Source organism: Mytilus trossulus, chromosome 4, assembly GCF_036588685.1.
Source record: "Mytilus trossulus isolate FHL-02 chromosome 4, PNRI_Mtr1.1.1.hap1, whole genome shotgun sequence".
NCBI lineage: Eukaryota > Metazoa > Mollusca > Bivalvia > Mytilida > Mytilidae > Mytilus > Mytilus trossulus.
This window is the reverse complement of record NC_086376.1, coordinates 65,404,585-65,422,194: the sequence shown is the minus strand read 5'-3', so window position 1 is coordinate 65,422,194 and position 17,610 is coordinate 65,404,585. Positions and strand designations below refer to the sequence as shown.

The window sequence follows — 17,610 nt, the reverse complement described above, 5'->3', positions numbered from 1 at the left end:
TAGAAATTAAGTTAACGGTCAGGTTCCTCTGTTTCAGACATTCTTTATCATGTCATCAATGATAATTTAATGACGAAAAAATAGTTGATAAATTACTTTTATATGTAGTTAAACATTTTCATCATAAAAAATCGTATATACATTTGTTTAATGTTGCTTGGAAACATAACGCTTTTCGCTTAGAGTGAACACCTTTTCCGCTAAATCAACCAATCGAACGATTGTTTACATTTAATAGTCGGTTTTATATAAGCATGCGAATCACCCAAGCAAAACAGATACACGGGGTAGAAGGAAGAGAAAAGCTGTCCGTTACATGGGGACTACGTTAAATATTATTTTGGAGTGTCAATCGTTTTCGAAAACATGTAAACTTACAGAAGGAATTTCGTTTTGAGATGTAGTTTTGTATATGTAGAACTACTTGTATATTTGTGTGTTGTGCCTTCAAATTGGATTTTTACACCATACAATGGTGTTTTCGATAAGTGTCAAAAGAGAAATATTTTCAGTCGTTTTATGTTTATTATTAATTGGTAAGTTATCAATTATCAAGTAAAATACAAAGTGCATTTGAAAATTAAAACTTTGGTTTAAGGAGACATAAAATAATATCTATGCCACTGAAATTTCATGCTTGGGAGGGGGTATAGGTGCTTTACTGATTTATGCTTTACAATATTATTCTAAAATAGATATTTTTGTATAACAGCATGCAAGAAGAATTTACAATTCATCTACTATTATGCTTTATATGAAAACAGAAATTATTCCAATACTATATCTTGTTATTTTTCTTCTCTTTATTTTTACGGGTAAAATATTATGTATGACATGCCTTAAATATACATTGTTTTTGTACATGTACAAACATTGTATTCTATCTGAATAATATATGTTCATGATGCATACTACATGTATATAAAAAAATATGAATTTTGGTGATGCATTTGGGTTGCAAAATCCCCAAGAGTAAGGGGTGTTATACAAATAATGTGAATACATTGTTTGTACATGTACACATAACCCCAATCCAATCCATCTTTTGCTTTCCCTGTTTCAATATCTGTAGTAGAAAATTTGCATTATACATTTGTGTACATCACAGATTGCATAGAAAAAACATCAGGTACATGTATTGTACACAATAACTGAAATGAAGAAACAGTTTTGTTTTAATATACATTGTACATGATATAATTATAAATGAAAATTAATGAAATATATTTTTTTATTTTATAAAATCATATTATTGAAACATCAGTATAAAAATTAATTAAAAGATGAGTTTTTAAAATGTTTTAGGCGCAATCTATAATTTTTTTTAAAGTAAGCACAATATATATCAAAATGATAACCTTTGTGTATTGAAATGTTAGGCACAATACATTGTACATGTATATCAAAATGATAAGCATATATTATATTAAAATGTTACAAAATTATTTAAAATGGTCAGGTCAACTTTTAAAATATATTTTTTTATATTCTTAATTTGAATGGCATTGACCATTGCACAGTTGTCCTGCTTTTCTACAAGCACATCTATTTGATTCAAATCTATGATGCCTCATCATACCGTCGTACAGTGTCCCATTTAATGCCAGAGAGGTACAATATAGCTTTGATTGTTTTACAACCATTATCCTGCAACCATGTACAAAAAAAAAATGTAGCATGTGAAATTTCCATATCTTTTATACATGTATCAGCATTTGCACATTCAACACTTCCTTGACTTTGAGAGTGTCTTGGTTTCCCAAGAATGATTTTACACTCTGGCTTAAAATCCTTTAATTGAGAAATAATACTATCGGTACATTCAGCTTCATTGTCACCCTGTAAAAATGTTTGGGGCACCTGTATCTGTATCTGTCTAACTTCTGCCAATAAAGGTTTACCTCCACTTATTGGGAGTAATAATATGGTTATCCTCCACCAAAAATATATTAAGAAGAAATATTTCATGGTCAAGAATGAACATTCTACAACCTCTGCTGTCCGTTTTGATTTCAAAGGCCAACAAACCACAAATTTGGTTTTATGATCTTCATAGTATCATCGTCACATAAACTGCTGTTTCTGATAATTTTCTGTGTGTCACCACATGAAAGGATTTTATAGCTGCAAAAGTTGCGATATATTGTGAATCACAATAGAAATGCAAAAACACTTTTTCAATATACATCAGCTGATACACATGTAGGTAAAGGTAAACAAGCTTTACTTTTCCTGCAATTTATTCTATTTGTTTTTCAATCAAAATGAGGGAAGAGCTTATCCCTTCTTCACCAGTCCGGGCTCCCTCTCTCCTCCTATGTCAATGAATAATGCTGTAAAGAGTGTAATACATGTAATGAGGGGGAAAGGACCCTTATCGGGACTCCGGGATTGGGTGTTTTTAAGCTTGGGATTTCGGGATTGACCCTTTTGGGATCCGGGAATTCTTTTTTTGGATTACAGGACCTCATGATTTCGTATTTCATGATTTTAAGTCCAGGATTTCGGGATCAGGACCCCTCCTATCCCCCCTCTTTAATGTATATATGAAATATAGATAAAATAGAAAGAGGAAATTGGGAATGTGTCAAAGAGCCAACAAGCTGTACATGTATGTGATTTGTTTTGTCTACATACATGTACATTGTATGTATATGTCTGATTTGAAAGTAGCTACATGTAACAGCCTTACATGTCTTAGCAAAAAATAGTTTTCACTTATATTTAATGCTGCAATAGTTCTTGTTGTGGTTTTTCTTCACTTTAGAAAACATTTTAAGTATAAAAAAAAGATATGGTATGATTGCCAATGAGACAACTATCCACAAAAGACCAAAATGACACAGACATTAACAACTATAGGTCACCGTAAAAGCTAGATACATATTGTGCATTAATATTTATGTCCTTGTTTTACAAAATGGCAAGTTAAATGTTATTTTCATTTTTATTTGCAAAGTTGTACCTCAAGTAAATGTAATTTTAATTTCTTTTATATATACATTGCAAATTGTATTTGTTTAGAAAAATGACAATAATGCTTCTATGTTATAGTTTTTGTATGGTAAATCCTTTTTAATTTTTACAGTAACACTTAACAGGTTTTCAAGACTTGTTGTTACCAATTTACATGTACTGAAAATCACCATTGCATCACAGGGGCTTGTTTAGTGGTTCAGATGAGGTTTTACTGTCAACGGCGATCGCTATCATATATAAAAAAAAAAATAGGATAGTGATCGCCATTGACAGTCAAACCTCGTCTGACCCACTGAACAAGCCCCTGTGATTGCATTATTTAGAAATCATATAATAAAATATATTATAAAATACAGAGTAAAATACATAAAATTTAATTATATAACTAATGCAGCTTTTTCTTTACCCGTTAACAAGTCTCTTTTAAAAAAACTAAATTCCACTTTTGTGTTCAACGTGAATGGTTATAAGACAATGCAACATTCAGAAGCTTTACATTCTAGTAAACAAACACTAGTTTATAGACTTAAAATGTTAAGTGAACTACAATGTACAACTAAATCGATTATTTGGAGACTACATGTAATGGAAAATTATCTTCCTTAATGAATTAACTATATTGCAATTTGAAAGTGACCATTAATTGACTCTCTATGAGTGTTGCTCCTTCTATTTCTTTCTTTTTTAAACACATGATCTCAGTTTTACTGTATTATGATACAACATAAATCTGAAAAGAATGAAGGTTTTATGATATAGATAACATTTAAGATGGATATGGTTACATACATTTTTGTACATGTACCAATGGGACAACTATCCTCAAATGGCCAAATAACACAGAAATTAACAACTATAGGTCACTGTACCTCCTTCAGCAAAGAGTAAAATCCATAAGGCAAATTCAGCTATAAATGGCCATGAAATGTCAAACGTAAAACAATTAATCAACAAAAATAATAGCCTGATTTACATGTATGTACATTGTAGTGAACGATATGGAGCAACAAACAACAACCATTGAGTATCAGCCTCCTTTTTACAATTGATCTATAGTTCTAGGTAGTCCTAGGCCTGTATTATTAAAAAACATAGATTTGAAAAGAATGAAGAAAAGCAAGATTTTATAATATGTTCTGATTATTCATTGTAGATATAGTTACAGCACAATCATGTAACTGCACTGAGTGTGATACAAACTGCCCAGGAATAGCATCATCATGTTCAGCTGGGTCTTACTTTTCTACAGATGGCAATTGTGAAACATGTCCCCAAGGATATTTGTAAGTATTCTTTAAGTAATTTATATAGATTGATTGATTGGTGTTTAATGCCACTTTCACTACTATTGATTGTGTTATTTGGTTGCGGTCAATTTTAATGGCAGAGGAACCCAGGAGAGAATCACAATAACCTCCTTTGTGTAATTTCTATTTCAAGTTGTCATGTGTTTTAAAACTTTATATACATTTGTATATTGAACTTTCTCTCTTTTACATATCTGCATTTATAGACATACATTTGTTTTATAATGTATATATATGTTGTGTACAATTTATCATTTTACAAATTATAATTTGTACAAAAATACTGTACAAATTATAATTTGTATTTTGACTTTGTACAAATTATAATTTGTACAAAACATGCTTGTTCAAATTGTAATTTGTACAAAATTTGACCAAAATTCACTTATAACTTGTACAACAGTTTCAAATATGAATTTTGGTGAAAAAATGCACTGATTCACACAATATAATTGTAGTTAACTGACTACACACCAAACCTTATTAACAAAATACACCGTTTTTACACAAATATAAAAGGCAGTTAGATCTTCAAAATTTTTGAGAGAAACAAAAGTAAACAAAAAGGATTTTTTTCAAATTGTTTATACCTACTACTTTATCCTTAAAAAAATATCATTTGAAAGTAGTGCTTGAATAGAACTTATCGTTATTTTTGAGGTTTTTTTTTTTATTCAAAACTACATATATAATAATAATAGTAAGTAAGTAAGTTCATAGTACATCAGCAAAATCGAGACAAGCACATAAAGTTGATATTTTAAATCCTTCATAAACGTATAATATATAAAATAACAATTTTAAAAAAGAGCAGAAAATCTCAATCTGAGGTGCATGGATTGGGTAGTTATTTTAAATCATTACGTGAAAGTTAACTTATAAAATCAGTCTATTATTTGGAGCCAGAGGTTCCAGCAGGTGTCACTCTTTGCAATGGTTTATTTTCATAAAATATTATTTTTTCAATAAACAAATACACATGTTCATTCACAGCAACGGTTCCTGAGCTTCAACGTTTGCTTTATATATGTGAAGCAGCTAAAGGGAAAACAGGTCGTCATCGAATTGAGAGTGAAATGATGGTTTGCAAAATAAGATTCCATAAATCACTAGATCACCTGTTCAAACAAATGATAAAGTACTGACTTTTGAATTTTTAAACCTAGTTGTAATGTGTTGTCATTTGATAGCAATTCAATAATGTGTATCAATGCTGTTTCTCCAAAATCCATATGATAAATTATTGTACAAGTTATAAGTGATTTTTTGTCCAATTTTGTACAAATTGTAATTTGTACAAGCACTTTTTGTACAAATTACAATTTGTACAACGTCAAAATACAAATTATAATTTGTACAATATTTGTGTACAAATTATAATTTGTACAAAATGATAACTTGTACACAACATATACATAATAAGAATATTGCAGCTGGAAAGTGATATTATTTTTTTTTGTGAAAGACAGAATTCTGCTTTATAAAGTGAACCATGTGAAGCCAAATTAAAGCTTGTAATTGCTCTACAAAATATTTGTTCTCTGTATCCAGTGCTTTTTGATATTTTAGTACATCCACTGTGTTCAAAATGAACGTATATATTATGTACATGTAGCACTGGAGGTCTTTTGGGATGTACATTTTGTTGGTCATTCGACTTTAAAGGACCCAGCTGCTGTTGTACATTGTACATGTAGCACTAGTACAATGTACATATACAATAGCATGGTTCTAAAAAGACCCTGATAATGTACAGAAGGTGATACTTATGTGTGGTCCTACATGTAGCTTGTTTAAGATATTTTGTATCTTTATCGTGCTTTATTACTTTCTATAATATTACAATGTTTTTTTCTTTAAGATTTCATCAGTAACAAATAGCTGTTTGTTTGTATTTATTTAAATTTATATACATGTCATAACACCAATAGTAATATATTACTTCCTGATTCAAATCACGTTCTCAAAAAATTCAAATGCTTGATAAAACAATTTTTACATTTAAATGAAATTTAACACACCTGAACATTTGTTTATAAACCAAATTTGAGAAATCAAAATCAATTATTGTTACCAATTATGGAACTGTTTCCTGAATGGCTTTCATTGTAATTTTAGCTATTTGAGCTTTATTTTATTGATATCCCATTATAAAACAATGTGAGGATATATTGATATGAAAACCTATAAAGTTTTAATTAATCACTGCAGTGGTCTTTACCTGAGCTATTATTTAGAATGCATCAATTACTTTTGTTGACATTAGCATACAGGTAGATGACTTTTCATCATTCAGTTTATGACATGCTTTTAGCATATATGTAAACAATCATCAATATCTCAAATCTCCCTATTGAAATTTTTTTAACAATCGTCTATATTTTTGAAGAACTTAACCTTTCTTGACATTCATGAATATGACATAATTTTAACATGTTACGCAAACAATTATCTAGTTCTTCAATTTTTGAAGAACGAACTGTAATATATAGTTACGGTAATGCATTCTTCCCAATCCTTATTGAAGCATTCAAACATAAATTTTCTGAAAAGGATCCGTTATGGGGAAAATGCAGCGCTGAAAAGAATTCTGTTGTTGTATAAAAACTGTAAATTGGTGAAGTAATTTGGGGAGGGAACAGGAGTATTGTGCACACTGTCATCAAGTTTCCTTGTAGTGTCTTTTATAGAAATGTGGAAAGGATAATCAAAATTGGCAGTTGTCTATATAGAGGACTTAAAAAATGGGGTTGCAACAGGAACAGTTAATTGACCAGAAAATTGCACTACACAATGTAAATCCAAAATTTAATGGCCATATATAGAAGACTGGACCTGCCATCAGGATTCACCAGCCTTTGTTTTGATTTGCTTAGAATTTGGAGTTTAGTAGGCTTTTTCTTTTCGTGTCTTTTTTTAGGGGTTGAATTACATGTCCTGGTTTTTGTATGTGACCTGCAACAATTTTTTTTATTGGTACTTTTACATGTAGCTGTGTAATGATTTGTTATTAGATATAACTTGTTGTTCTCTCCTGGATGTATTACAATGTACCTGTATTTGAAGCTTGTTTCTTTGTCATGTTCCACAATATTCTTGCACATGTCAGAGTGGGTATATTGATCATATGATGCTCTTCAGCATACATTATTATTTTTTTTGCCATGTCATTGTCATTTCCATGCATATATATGTGGACTTATAATTATGAGTTTGAATATCCCATCACTATCTATTGCCTCTCTTTAAGAATATGTGCTGTGATCAGATTGGTTGAAATTTGATCAGTTCTTTCAGGAAATATTTTATGTTGCATCCTTTACAGTTGACTAAGTCAAAGAGAGTTTTAATTGTAAAGTAGACCAAGGTTTTAGCTTTGCTTCAATGTTTACATCTTTCTTCAGTTAAATCATTATTGGAAGCAATTCTATTCCTTTATATATGTTTCAGTTCAATAGTGAGAATCACTACAGCATGGATAATGATCAATTAATTTGTAATTGTGGAATTTTGTTTACAATTATGTTAACATTTGTAAGTTCTTTCCATGTATATCCAGTTATGTATATACCATACATATGAATTGACACCACTGATCTTCATTGCTGTAATATGAATAATGATTTTTTCAGTTTCTGTAGGCTAGGGTCATACTTTAGGTACAAAAAACATATGTTGCTTTAATCCATATCATCGATACTATGTCTGATAGTTGTCTTATTGGCAATCATACGCTGTGCCACCTACCCATATCTTATATCATAATTGATGTCTGTTCTGCAGTGGTTCACTTGCATAATAGCTGCTAGTGCAATTTCAAAGGGAAACTAAATTAGGTTGTAAGTTTTCTTGTTTAAACTGTTTTACATTTATCATTATTTTGTTGCCTTTTATACATGTAGCTTGCTAAGCTGTATGGGTTTTTTGTCATTGTTGAAGATACAGTGACCTATAGTTGCTAAATTCTATGTCATTTGGTCTCTGGTGGAGAGTTGTAATATTTGCAAATTGCAATCATACCACATTTTAAATTTTTGTGTGTACTGTTTTAGTCTGTTTATTGAATCAAGATTAACTATTAAGAATAATCAGCAAAAGATCATATGTTATGATACTGATGACCCTAGTACAACTATGGGAAAAATCAATATGTGGCACCCATGAGAAAATTAATGTATATAAAGGCATCATTCTCATTTATTCCTATAAAGCTTCATTTACTTTAGCTAGCTATAGTAATTGCTTTATAAGTCTCTTTGTCCTTTAGTAACTAGTAGTTATCCCTAACTAGAAAATTGAAAGGTAATCCATCATAAAGAGTATTTTAAGCTGGAGTAAAAGATGATAAGTGCATTAAAAGTTACCAGTTAGGTAGGAATGATACAACTAACATAATTTATGGTTTTAATAAACATGTAATATTTGCCACTGGATTGTGATTAACAATCCATCCATCCACTTAAAGTAACCAGTGACAAAATGGCCATGACAAAAGTATACTAAATTTATACAGACTTTGCAATTAATGCTCATTTAATTTAATTTTTGAACAAGGTTTCCAATCGCTGTTATGCTCTCTCTCCTGATACATACATGTATATGCATGTGTATGACAACCTCTCGACTCAAAACACAAACCATGATTTAATCAAAAGGTGGAAATTTTTAAAAGAAGTGTCTAAATTTACCAAGCAATTAATAAAATGCAATTTGCAAACAAGAACAGGTATATCAGTTTAATAGTTATACTGTGGATTCATTAATTTACATGGAATATCAATTTTCATAGATTTGTATGAAAAGGTGAACCATGAATTTGAATGTTCAACAAAATACAATTTTTCTACAGGCTTGTAGGTTTGTATGTATAATTTGGCAAAACCAGAAATAGAATATCAAAGAAAGTATTATTTTTCCTTAATCCACAGAATTGGTGCCCATGAAAATAAATGAATTATTTGTTTATAAATAATACATGTGGTATAAAACATGTCATTTACATGTAATCTTGATATAAAATTAAGGTTAATCTGATCCACATGTTTATTTATGTATAAGACAGACTTTTATTCCATAGACTTTAACAATATGGATTATCTATAAAATATTCATGTGTAGTGACCCTTGTTTCTCAACCCTTAAATACATGTACATTTAGTTATTTGTTATGACGTGAATCAAAATAATAGAAAAATCAACATGTATTGTTTACATCGACAACTTTAATCTGCTTCCTGTCTTTTAAAAAAATTTGCCACCAGTTCTGATTATGTAATAAGGTTGATAGTTCACATTTGTCATGGAAAAGATCCATCAGCATAAGAGCAAATGGGTCATAAAGGACCATAAAAGAGGGGAGGGAAATGGATAAACTGTAAATGACAATTTATTGAAATGGAAAGCATACAATAAGGAGCCTGATTAATATCTAAAATTTATATAAAGCTTCATTTCCTTATGAGTTCATTTTTGCATTGCTGTATAAATTTGATGTTTTGCCAGAAAAATTGGATTTTAGGATATTGATGTATAGTTTTATTATACGTTTGTACTTAGTGTAATATATAAATCAAAGAGTCCATATATATCATACTTTGTCCTTGTGAAATGTTAATGGTTGAACATATTACCCACCACCACCCTAATTTCAAGCTATAAAGGGCTGCTAATATATTTCTTTAAAAATAACAAAATGAAAGTTCTTCCATGGATATCACTTTTCAAACTGCAAGAATAAATTCTTGGGTTAAATTTCTGCACATAACTGTACCTACGTCATATGTCAATAGGTTTCAAGTTTACATCATACATGTCTCCAATTAATGCTCAACTTTTTGAAAGTTAAATACATAGTTATAATTAAATAATATGCGTGATCTTCCAAGGGCTTATTATAGCACCATGGTAGCATGCCCCTATATTTTTTATGGTGATGGTATTTGAATAGATTTTATAAAAGAATGTATTATCAATGAAGTGCTATTTTCATATCCCATGGCACCATATAAAAATACTGGTGAGAACTTTGTACATGAAGTGTTTTATTTCAGCTAATTTGTAGAGTTTAGGAAGGCAGCACCTTTATTATACAAGTTCATTTTTTAACATATTTGAATATTATGTAATACTGTTATATCATATGTTTAACAGATTATAAATATTTGATAGAAATTAAATAAAAATGGAATTATATTTCTGAAGTGTCTAACTAATCTTTAATTCAAACATGTGAATATCAGAGAATAGAACTGATTGGAGTATATTTTGTAGAAAAATAGATATAAATGCTAATTTTGATGAATTGTCCTCATTATATAATTAGATGAAATACAAGCAGCCCCTTGATCATAAGTGAGAGTAATGTAATTTAAATATACAAAAAAGTCTTTTTTACTTTAAGTACTATATCTTTTTGATCATTGTAACTATATCTTGTTTTTAACACTTGACTAACAGTATTTGTAGTCTAAATATGGAATCAATTATGGGTATGGGTAATTTTCATAAATTTGACTCGCACCTACAAAATTGATTGATAAAAGTGAATTGTACATATATCAAAGGATTTTGTTACTTACAGTATTCAATTATATTTCACAGCTTATTTATTATTGGGTACTTATTGCTGCCGGTTTTTTTCATTATATACTTTAACATTGCAATTGAATTTGTTGTATTTCTTATTAGTTGACTATAGCTAGCTTGAATTTAAATTGGAGCAGTTAAAATTTTAAATTGCTTAATTTTGTAAAATTTATTCTACACCTTAGTTCTTATTAAGAATTCTCACAATTTTATTTCAATAATTGTTGTGCAATTTAAATTTTTCAAAGGCATGGTCAATATTTATTTATTCTTTTCTTTACTTTTTTTTAAATAGAACTTTGTGTGAGATCGGATCATTTTCTTTTTACATACAAGCCGTCCTTAAAAATGAAATAGTTACTGGTATAATTTTATAGGTAAATACGTCACAGGCTTGTTGTTTATACAACTGATTATTAAATCATGGTTATACAAACAAAATATATTTACTGTTTCATAAGCCTTTATTTTAATTAATTTCCTTTTCTTGTTTAGTTAGATCTTTATAAAAGTGGTATCCTTGTAAATTAGTTAAAATATTCAGACTTACTCAAGCATATATAAAAAGTACTTTTAAACAACGGACGCCACCGACCTCATCTTTTGTACTGATACAATGAAGTTGCTACGCTATTTTAGAACAAATATATTTAAGGAATGACTGTAATATATTTTTTCAGTCTATGAAGAAATAACATAAAAAATGTGGTGCACACTGAATAACACGCGTAGCGGGTTATTTAACAGTGTGCACCACATTTTTTATGTTATTTCGAATAGACAGAAAAAAATATTAGTCTTTTCTTATAATTTTAATTCTAAATTCCATTTTAAACCGTAGAAAACCATATAAAAAAGTTGATGACGTCACGGTCACATGACTAAATTATGTCTATGGGCTGATAACAAAATAACGTCAACCAATCAGCATATTTTAAAAAAAAATACTTTTAAACAACTGACGCCACTGACGTCATCTTTTGTACTGATACAATGAAGTTGCTACTCTATTTTAGAACAAATATATTTAAGGAATAACTGTAATATTTTTTCTGTCTATGAAGAAATAACATAAAAAATGTGGTGCACACTGAATAACGCGTGTAGCGGGTTATTTAACAGTGTGCACCACATTTTTTATGTTATTTTGAATAGACAGAAAAAATATTAGTCTTTTCTTATAATTTAATTCTAATTCCATTTTAAACCGTAGAAAACCATGAAAAAACGTTGATGACGTCACAGTCACATGACTAAATTATCTAAAATTAAATGTATTATGAAGTATCATACTCAGACTAATGGAGAAGATGAAATACATTGTACTTCATTCACATAATGTTCTTCTGTTCATTTGTGTATGAATCTGTTTGATCTTCTGACTAGAAATTCTTTTAATTGGATAAGTATTACTGTGGATTCATTTATTTTTCGTGGATTGTGGAAAACTTGCATTTTTCAGGGATATTTATTTTTGTGGTTTTGGCAATGTCAGCATACATTCCTTAAGAATATTTGCAATTCTTGAACATTTAGATTTCTTTGTTCCCCTGTACCAAAGAAATCAACGAAAATTTATATCCAACAAATATTAATAAATTCCCAGCAAGAGATTATTTGATATAAGGTCTGCAACATTATCAAGTTTTATTGTTGAAGTTATTTTTGGTTATATGTGTGCCACTTTGATGATGCTTACGATGAATAGAATAAAATTATGGATTCAGATTTTTTTCATGACATATTTTTCAGCTATGATGTTCAGAAATTATTTGCTATTTGGTCTGAACCTATTTTTTTATGATTTACTCTGTTACACTTAAAGCCTCAAATTGCAGGTGAGACAAAGTGTTCCTCAGGAATCAGAAACCTTTACAAATTTTCCATAAATTTGTTTTTGAGTAATTTACAATCGAATGTTTTGACATTGAAAAATTCAAGGAATAATGATTTTTATGTGTGAATGTTTCAGTGAGCATTCCATACTACATTAAACATAGCCCCCTTAAGAATACAATGGTATTTAATATTAAATAATTTATCATAACTCTTTGTACTTCTTACTTCCTGGTGTAACTTTTGTAAATCATTCAAGTTCAATTTTTATGTATTTCTTTTATTTTAAAATCGATATTTGAATTTCAAATTATGTCAAAACAAGAATGTACCTTTTTTGTATATTATTTGTACTCAATGTTTTTGGAATGTCAATGTCAGAGTGTTTTTTATACGTTGCTTGTACATGATTTTTTTGGAATGTCAGTGTGACAGTGTTTTTATGTTATTGGTGGCAAATATACTTGATTTAAACTTTTTTGAGTTAAATGATTTGGATGATTGAAAAAGAAATGTTAATTTTGAAGATTTTAAACTTTAGACGACTCCCCTAAAGGTGGTAATTAAGATTTTTTATACAAACAGTTCTGGCATGTCTCCATTTAGTAATTGCATTGACATTGAAATTAACCCATTTTGTAATATTTTTGGATTATCCACTTTGTATAAACATTTTAACTAAGGCAATGTCTCTGGCTTTCTTTTTAAATAGATAAAGAATCTTTAGTCTAGTGGACCATATTACCAATTTGAAGGTAATTGGGTAAACTAATCACTTTAGTGTTAAAGAAAGGTGACATAACCTTTCTATTTAAATTTATATAAACAAAATTAGGGTTTAGTTGTATTTGACTTATGCAGCTATTTATTCCTGTATTATTAATTAATTATTGATCAGAAAAATTATAAATGGCTCAGTTGACCAGTGTATAAAATATAGAAAAATAGTATAACAAAAATACTGAAGTAAAATTTCAAAAGGGGAATTTCATAAAAACAGAGAAAATCAAATGTACAAAGTAAAAACACAAAAATACTGAACTCCGAGGAAAATTCAAAAAGGAAAATTAAAAATCAAAAGTCCAAACACATCAAACGAATGGATAACAACTGTCATATTCCTGACTTGGTACAGGCATTTTCTAATGTAGAAAATGGTGGATTGAACCTGGTTTTATAGCTAGCTAAACCTCTCACTTGTATGACTTTATAGCTAGCTAAACCTCTCACTTGTATGACTTTATAGCTAGCTAAACCTCTCACTTGTATGACTTTATAGCTAGCTAAACCTCTCACTTGTATGTACTTCAGACTTTTCAAACCAACAGAACTAATTGAAAATGACTGTCTTCTTCTTGACTTAGTACAAGCATTTTCCTAAGAAAAGGGTGTGTTAAACCTGCCTTCTGTTTGATAAAAGACATACTGATATGAAGAGCAACCTTAAATCTGTATCAAAGCTTTCTGGTAAAGGTCAGTTATGAATGAGGTAGGTTTGAGGATAATAGATAAGTAATTTGTATCTCTGCCCAGTACTAATATTTTCAAAGGGCGATATAATTTATAGAAACATTAAAAAAAGGGATTTAAATTCCAACCTAGTTCTCTAGTTCTCAATTTTTCATTAGCCTGCATGTGCCCTTGTGTGTTTTTAGCTCACCTGGCCCAAAGGGCCAAGTGAGCTTTTCTCATCACTTTGCGTCCGGCGTCCGTCGTCGTCGTCCGTCGTCGTCCGGCGTTAACTTTTACAAAAATCTTCTCCTCTGAAACTACTGGGCCAAATTAAACCAAACTTGGCCACAATCATCATTGGGGTATCTAGTTTAAAAATTGTGTCCGGTGACCCGGTCAACCAACCAAGATGGCCGCCATGGCTAAAAATAGAACATAGGGGTAAAATGCAGTTTTTGGCTTATAACTCAAAAACCAAAGCATTTAGAGCAATTCTGACATGGGGTAAAATTGTTTATAAGGTCAAGATCTATCTGCTCTGAAAATTTCAGATGAATCGAACAACCTGTTGTTGGGTTGCTACCCCTAAATTGGTAATTTTAAGAAAATATTGCTGTTTTTGGTTATTATCTTGAATAATATTATAGATAGAGATAAACTGTAAACAGCAATAATGTTCAGCAAAATAAGATTTACAAATAAGTCAACATGACCGAAATGGTCAAATGACCCCTTTAGGAGTTATTGCCCTTTATAGTCAATTTTTAACCATTTTTCGTAAATCTTATTAATCTTTTATAAAAATCTTCTCCTCTGAAACTACTGGGCCAAATTAAACCAAACTTGGCCACAATCATCATTGGGGTATCTAGTTTAAAAATTGTGTCCGGTGACCCGGTCAACCAACCAAGATGGCCGCCATGGCTAAAAATAGAACATAGGGGTAAAATGCAGTTTTTGGCTTATAACTCAAAAACCAAACCATTTAGAGCAATTCTGACATGGGGTAAAATTGGTTATAAGGTCAAGATCTATCTGCTCTGAAAATTTCAGATGAATAGAACAACCTGTTGTTGGGTTGCTACCCCTCAATTGGTAATTTTAAGGAAATTTTGCTGTTTTTGGTTATTATCTTGAATAATATTATAGATAGAGATAAACTGTAAACAGCAATAATGTTCAGCAAAATAAGATTTACAAATAAGTCAACATGACCGAAATGGTCAAATGACCCCTTTAGGAGTTATTGCCCTTTATAGTCAATTTTTAACCATTTTTCGTAAATCTTATTAATCTTTTATAAAAATCTTCTCCTCTGAAACTACTGGGCCAAATTTAACCAAACTTGGCCACAATCATCATTGGGGTATCTAGTTTAAAAATTGTGTCCGTTGACCCGTCAAACCAACCAAGATGGCGACCATGGCTAAAAATAGAACATGGGGTAAAATGCAGTTTTTGGCTTATAACTCAAAAACAAAAGCATTAAGAGCAAAACTGGCATGGGGTTAAATTGTTTATCATGTAGATCTATCTGCCCTGAAAATTTCAGACAAATCGATAGTCAATTTTTTAACAATTTTCATAAAATTTGTAAATTTTTACTAACACTTTCAACTGAAACTACTGGGCCAATCATTATAGATGGTGATATATGTACGCAGCAAGAATGTTCAGTAAAGTTAGATGATTAGATCTACAAGCACATCACCATCACCAAAACACAATTTTGTCACGAATCCATCTGTGTCCTTTGTTGAATATTCACATATACCAAGGTGAGCGACACAGGCTCTTTAGAGCCTCTAGTTTATAAAAATTATTTGCTACCTAATGTAAGTAGTACACATTTAAAATTACACAGTCAGACAGTTCCATGAAGTAAAAAATTAAATATATAGCTTAAGAAGCGAGGTAGAAAAGAGAAGACAGGTTAAATAATAAGGTCAAGAAATTTAATTTGTTAATTTATATTCTAATTGTGTACTTGTATGTTGTAAAGTACACTGGACATCTCTTAATATTTTATATAAATTTGAAATAATCAATATTTTATTTGTGGATAAAAGCTTAAATGGTCAGTAAATTTGCTTATGTAAATAACCTATCAAACAGCTAGATTTATGGAATGTCATCAGAGTTGACTTTCTATGCTAACAGTTGTAAAACTGAGGATCAATATTTAAAAGTCCAGAAGAAAATTGTACCTGAACAAAATTCTAAAGATTTACTGTAGTTGTGAAATGACTTTAATTGTCCATGTCAATATTTTATGTTTTGTATGTAGAAAACATGATTTTACATTACAAAAGAAAATGACCTTAGGTGAAAGGATAAATATTTGGTATGAAGTTAGGGAGCTTTAGCACTAGAAATTTTCTTAAATACCGGTACATGATATCTTTCTAAACCTAATTAAAGCAAACACCACTCGAAAACCTTCAAACAAATGTAATAACTTTCAAACAAATGTAAGCGTGTTACTTGATTTTTCATAGAATCTCCATCAGATGAAGTTTTATTTGTATCTGCTTAAGATGTATGGTAGTATAACAAAATAAAATAGCTTTCATTTTATGTTTACCCAGAATGCATTTTATGAAGGGCTATTTTAAAGATTAAAATTCGATAGAACAATGTTACAGCGTAAAGGAAGGCAGAATTTCCAAATTTTCCAGGATGAAAACATGGAGAATTCCCAATTAGATATAGCTTCTAGATAGGAAACTAAACAAGAGAAAATAACACATATTAAAAACTTTTCAAAAAATTAATAGTGAAAATAGAATAACTGTACAGGATTTCTTTCTGCAAAACATATAATCTGTTAAAAACTTCAATTTGTTGAGTTATTTCTCCTTATGAAACTTTCAAAGAATTGTATCTCTTGTCATCATTGCACAATCAGAAATTCGCTGTAGTGAAATTGAACAAATAAAGCAAGATCAGAAATGAGTAACATATAATTCAAACATGTTGTGGATAAAAGGTTTTCCTTCAGATATGATTGCATACTATATCAAATTTAAAATGGTATATTATGCAATAAACAGGATTAATTTTCAATTGCCTTGAAATAAAAAAATATATATTTAACATGCACTTATACATGACAAAGAAAAACCATTAAAATTTCAATGAAATCCATGCAGACTAAAAGACATGTCATCAGATTCGTTCTATGTCCTATACATGTAATTACATGTGCCGGTGCAGTTGAAGGAAGTTAAAGCTACGAAGATCTATACCCCATTCAGACTTATTTAAACAAATTGATATTTTATCATTCCTAAATAGAATTGAATAAGATTCTCTAACAGTGTTATCAGCTAAGTGTTAAATATTGATGAAATCTAATGTGTAATTTGATCACAATTAATTTGTATGTGATTAATATTTGACATATAAATTAGGTATTTTCACCAATTAATAACAGGTTATTACTACAAGC

General features: G+C 29.7%; 1 protein-coding gene across 1 annotated transcript in view; it reads left to right on the top strand.

Annotated features, from left to right (window-relative positions):
- Nucleotides 1-275: 275 nt before the first annotated feature.
- LOC134715768 (uncharacterized) overlaps nucleotides 276-17,610 on the top strand; it is a 134,229-nt gene continuing 116,894 nt past the window's right edge. The window contains exons 1-2 of the mRNA XM_063578195.1: nucleotides 276-536; nucleotides 4,133-4,262. Coding sequence (XP_063434265.1) covers nucleotides 473-536; nucleotides 4,133-4,262 — 194 coding nt within the window. The 5' untranslated portion in view covers nucleotides 276-472. The remainder of the gene's footprint in view (nucleotides 537-4,132; nucleotides 4,263-17,610) is intronic.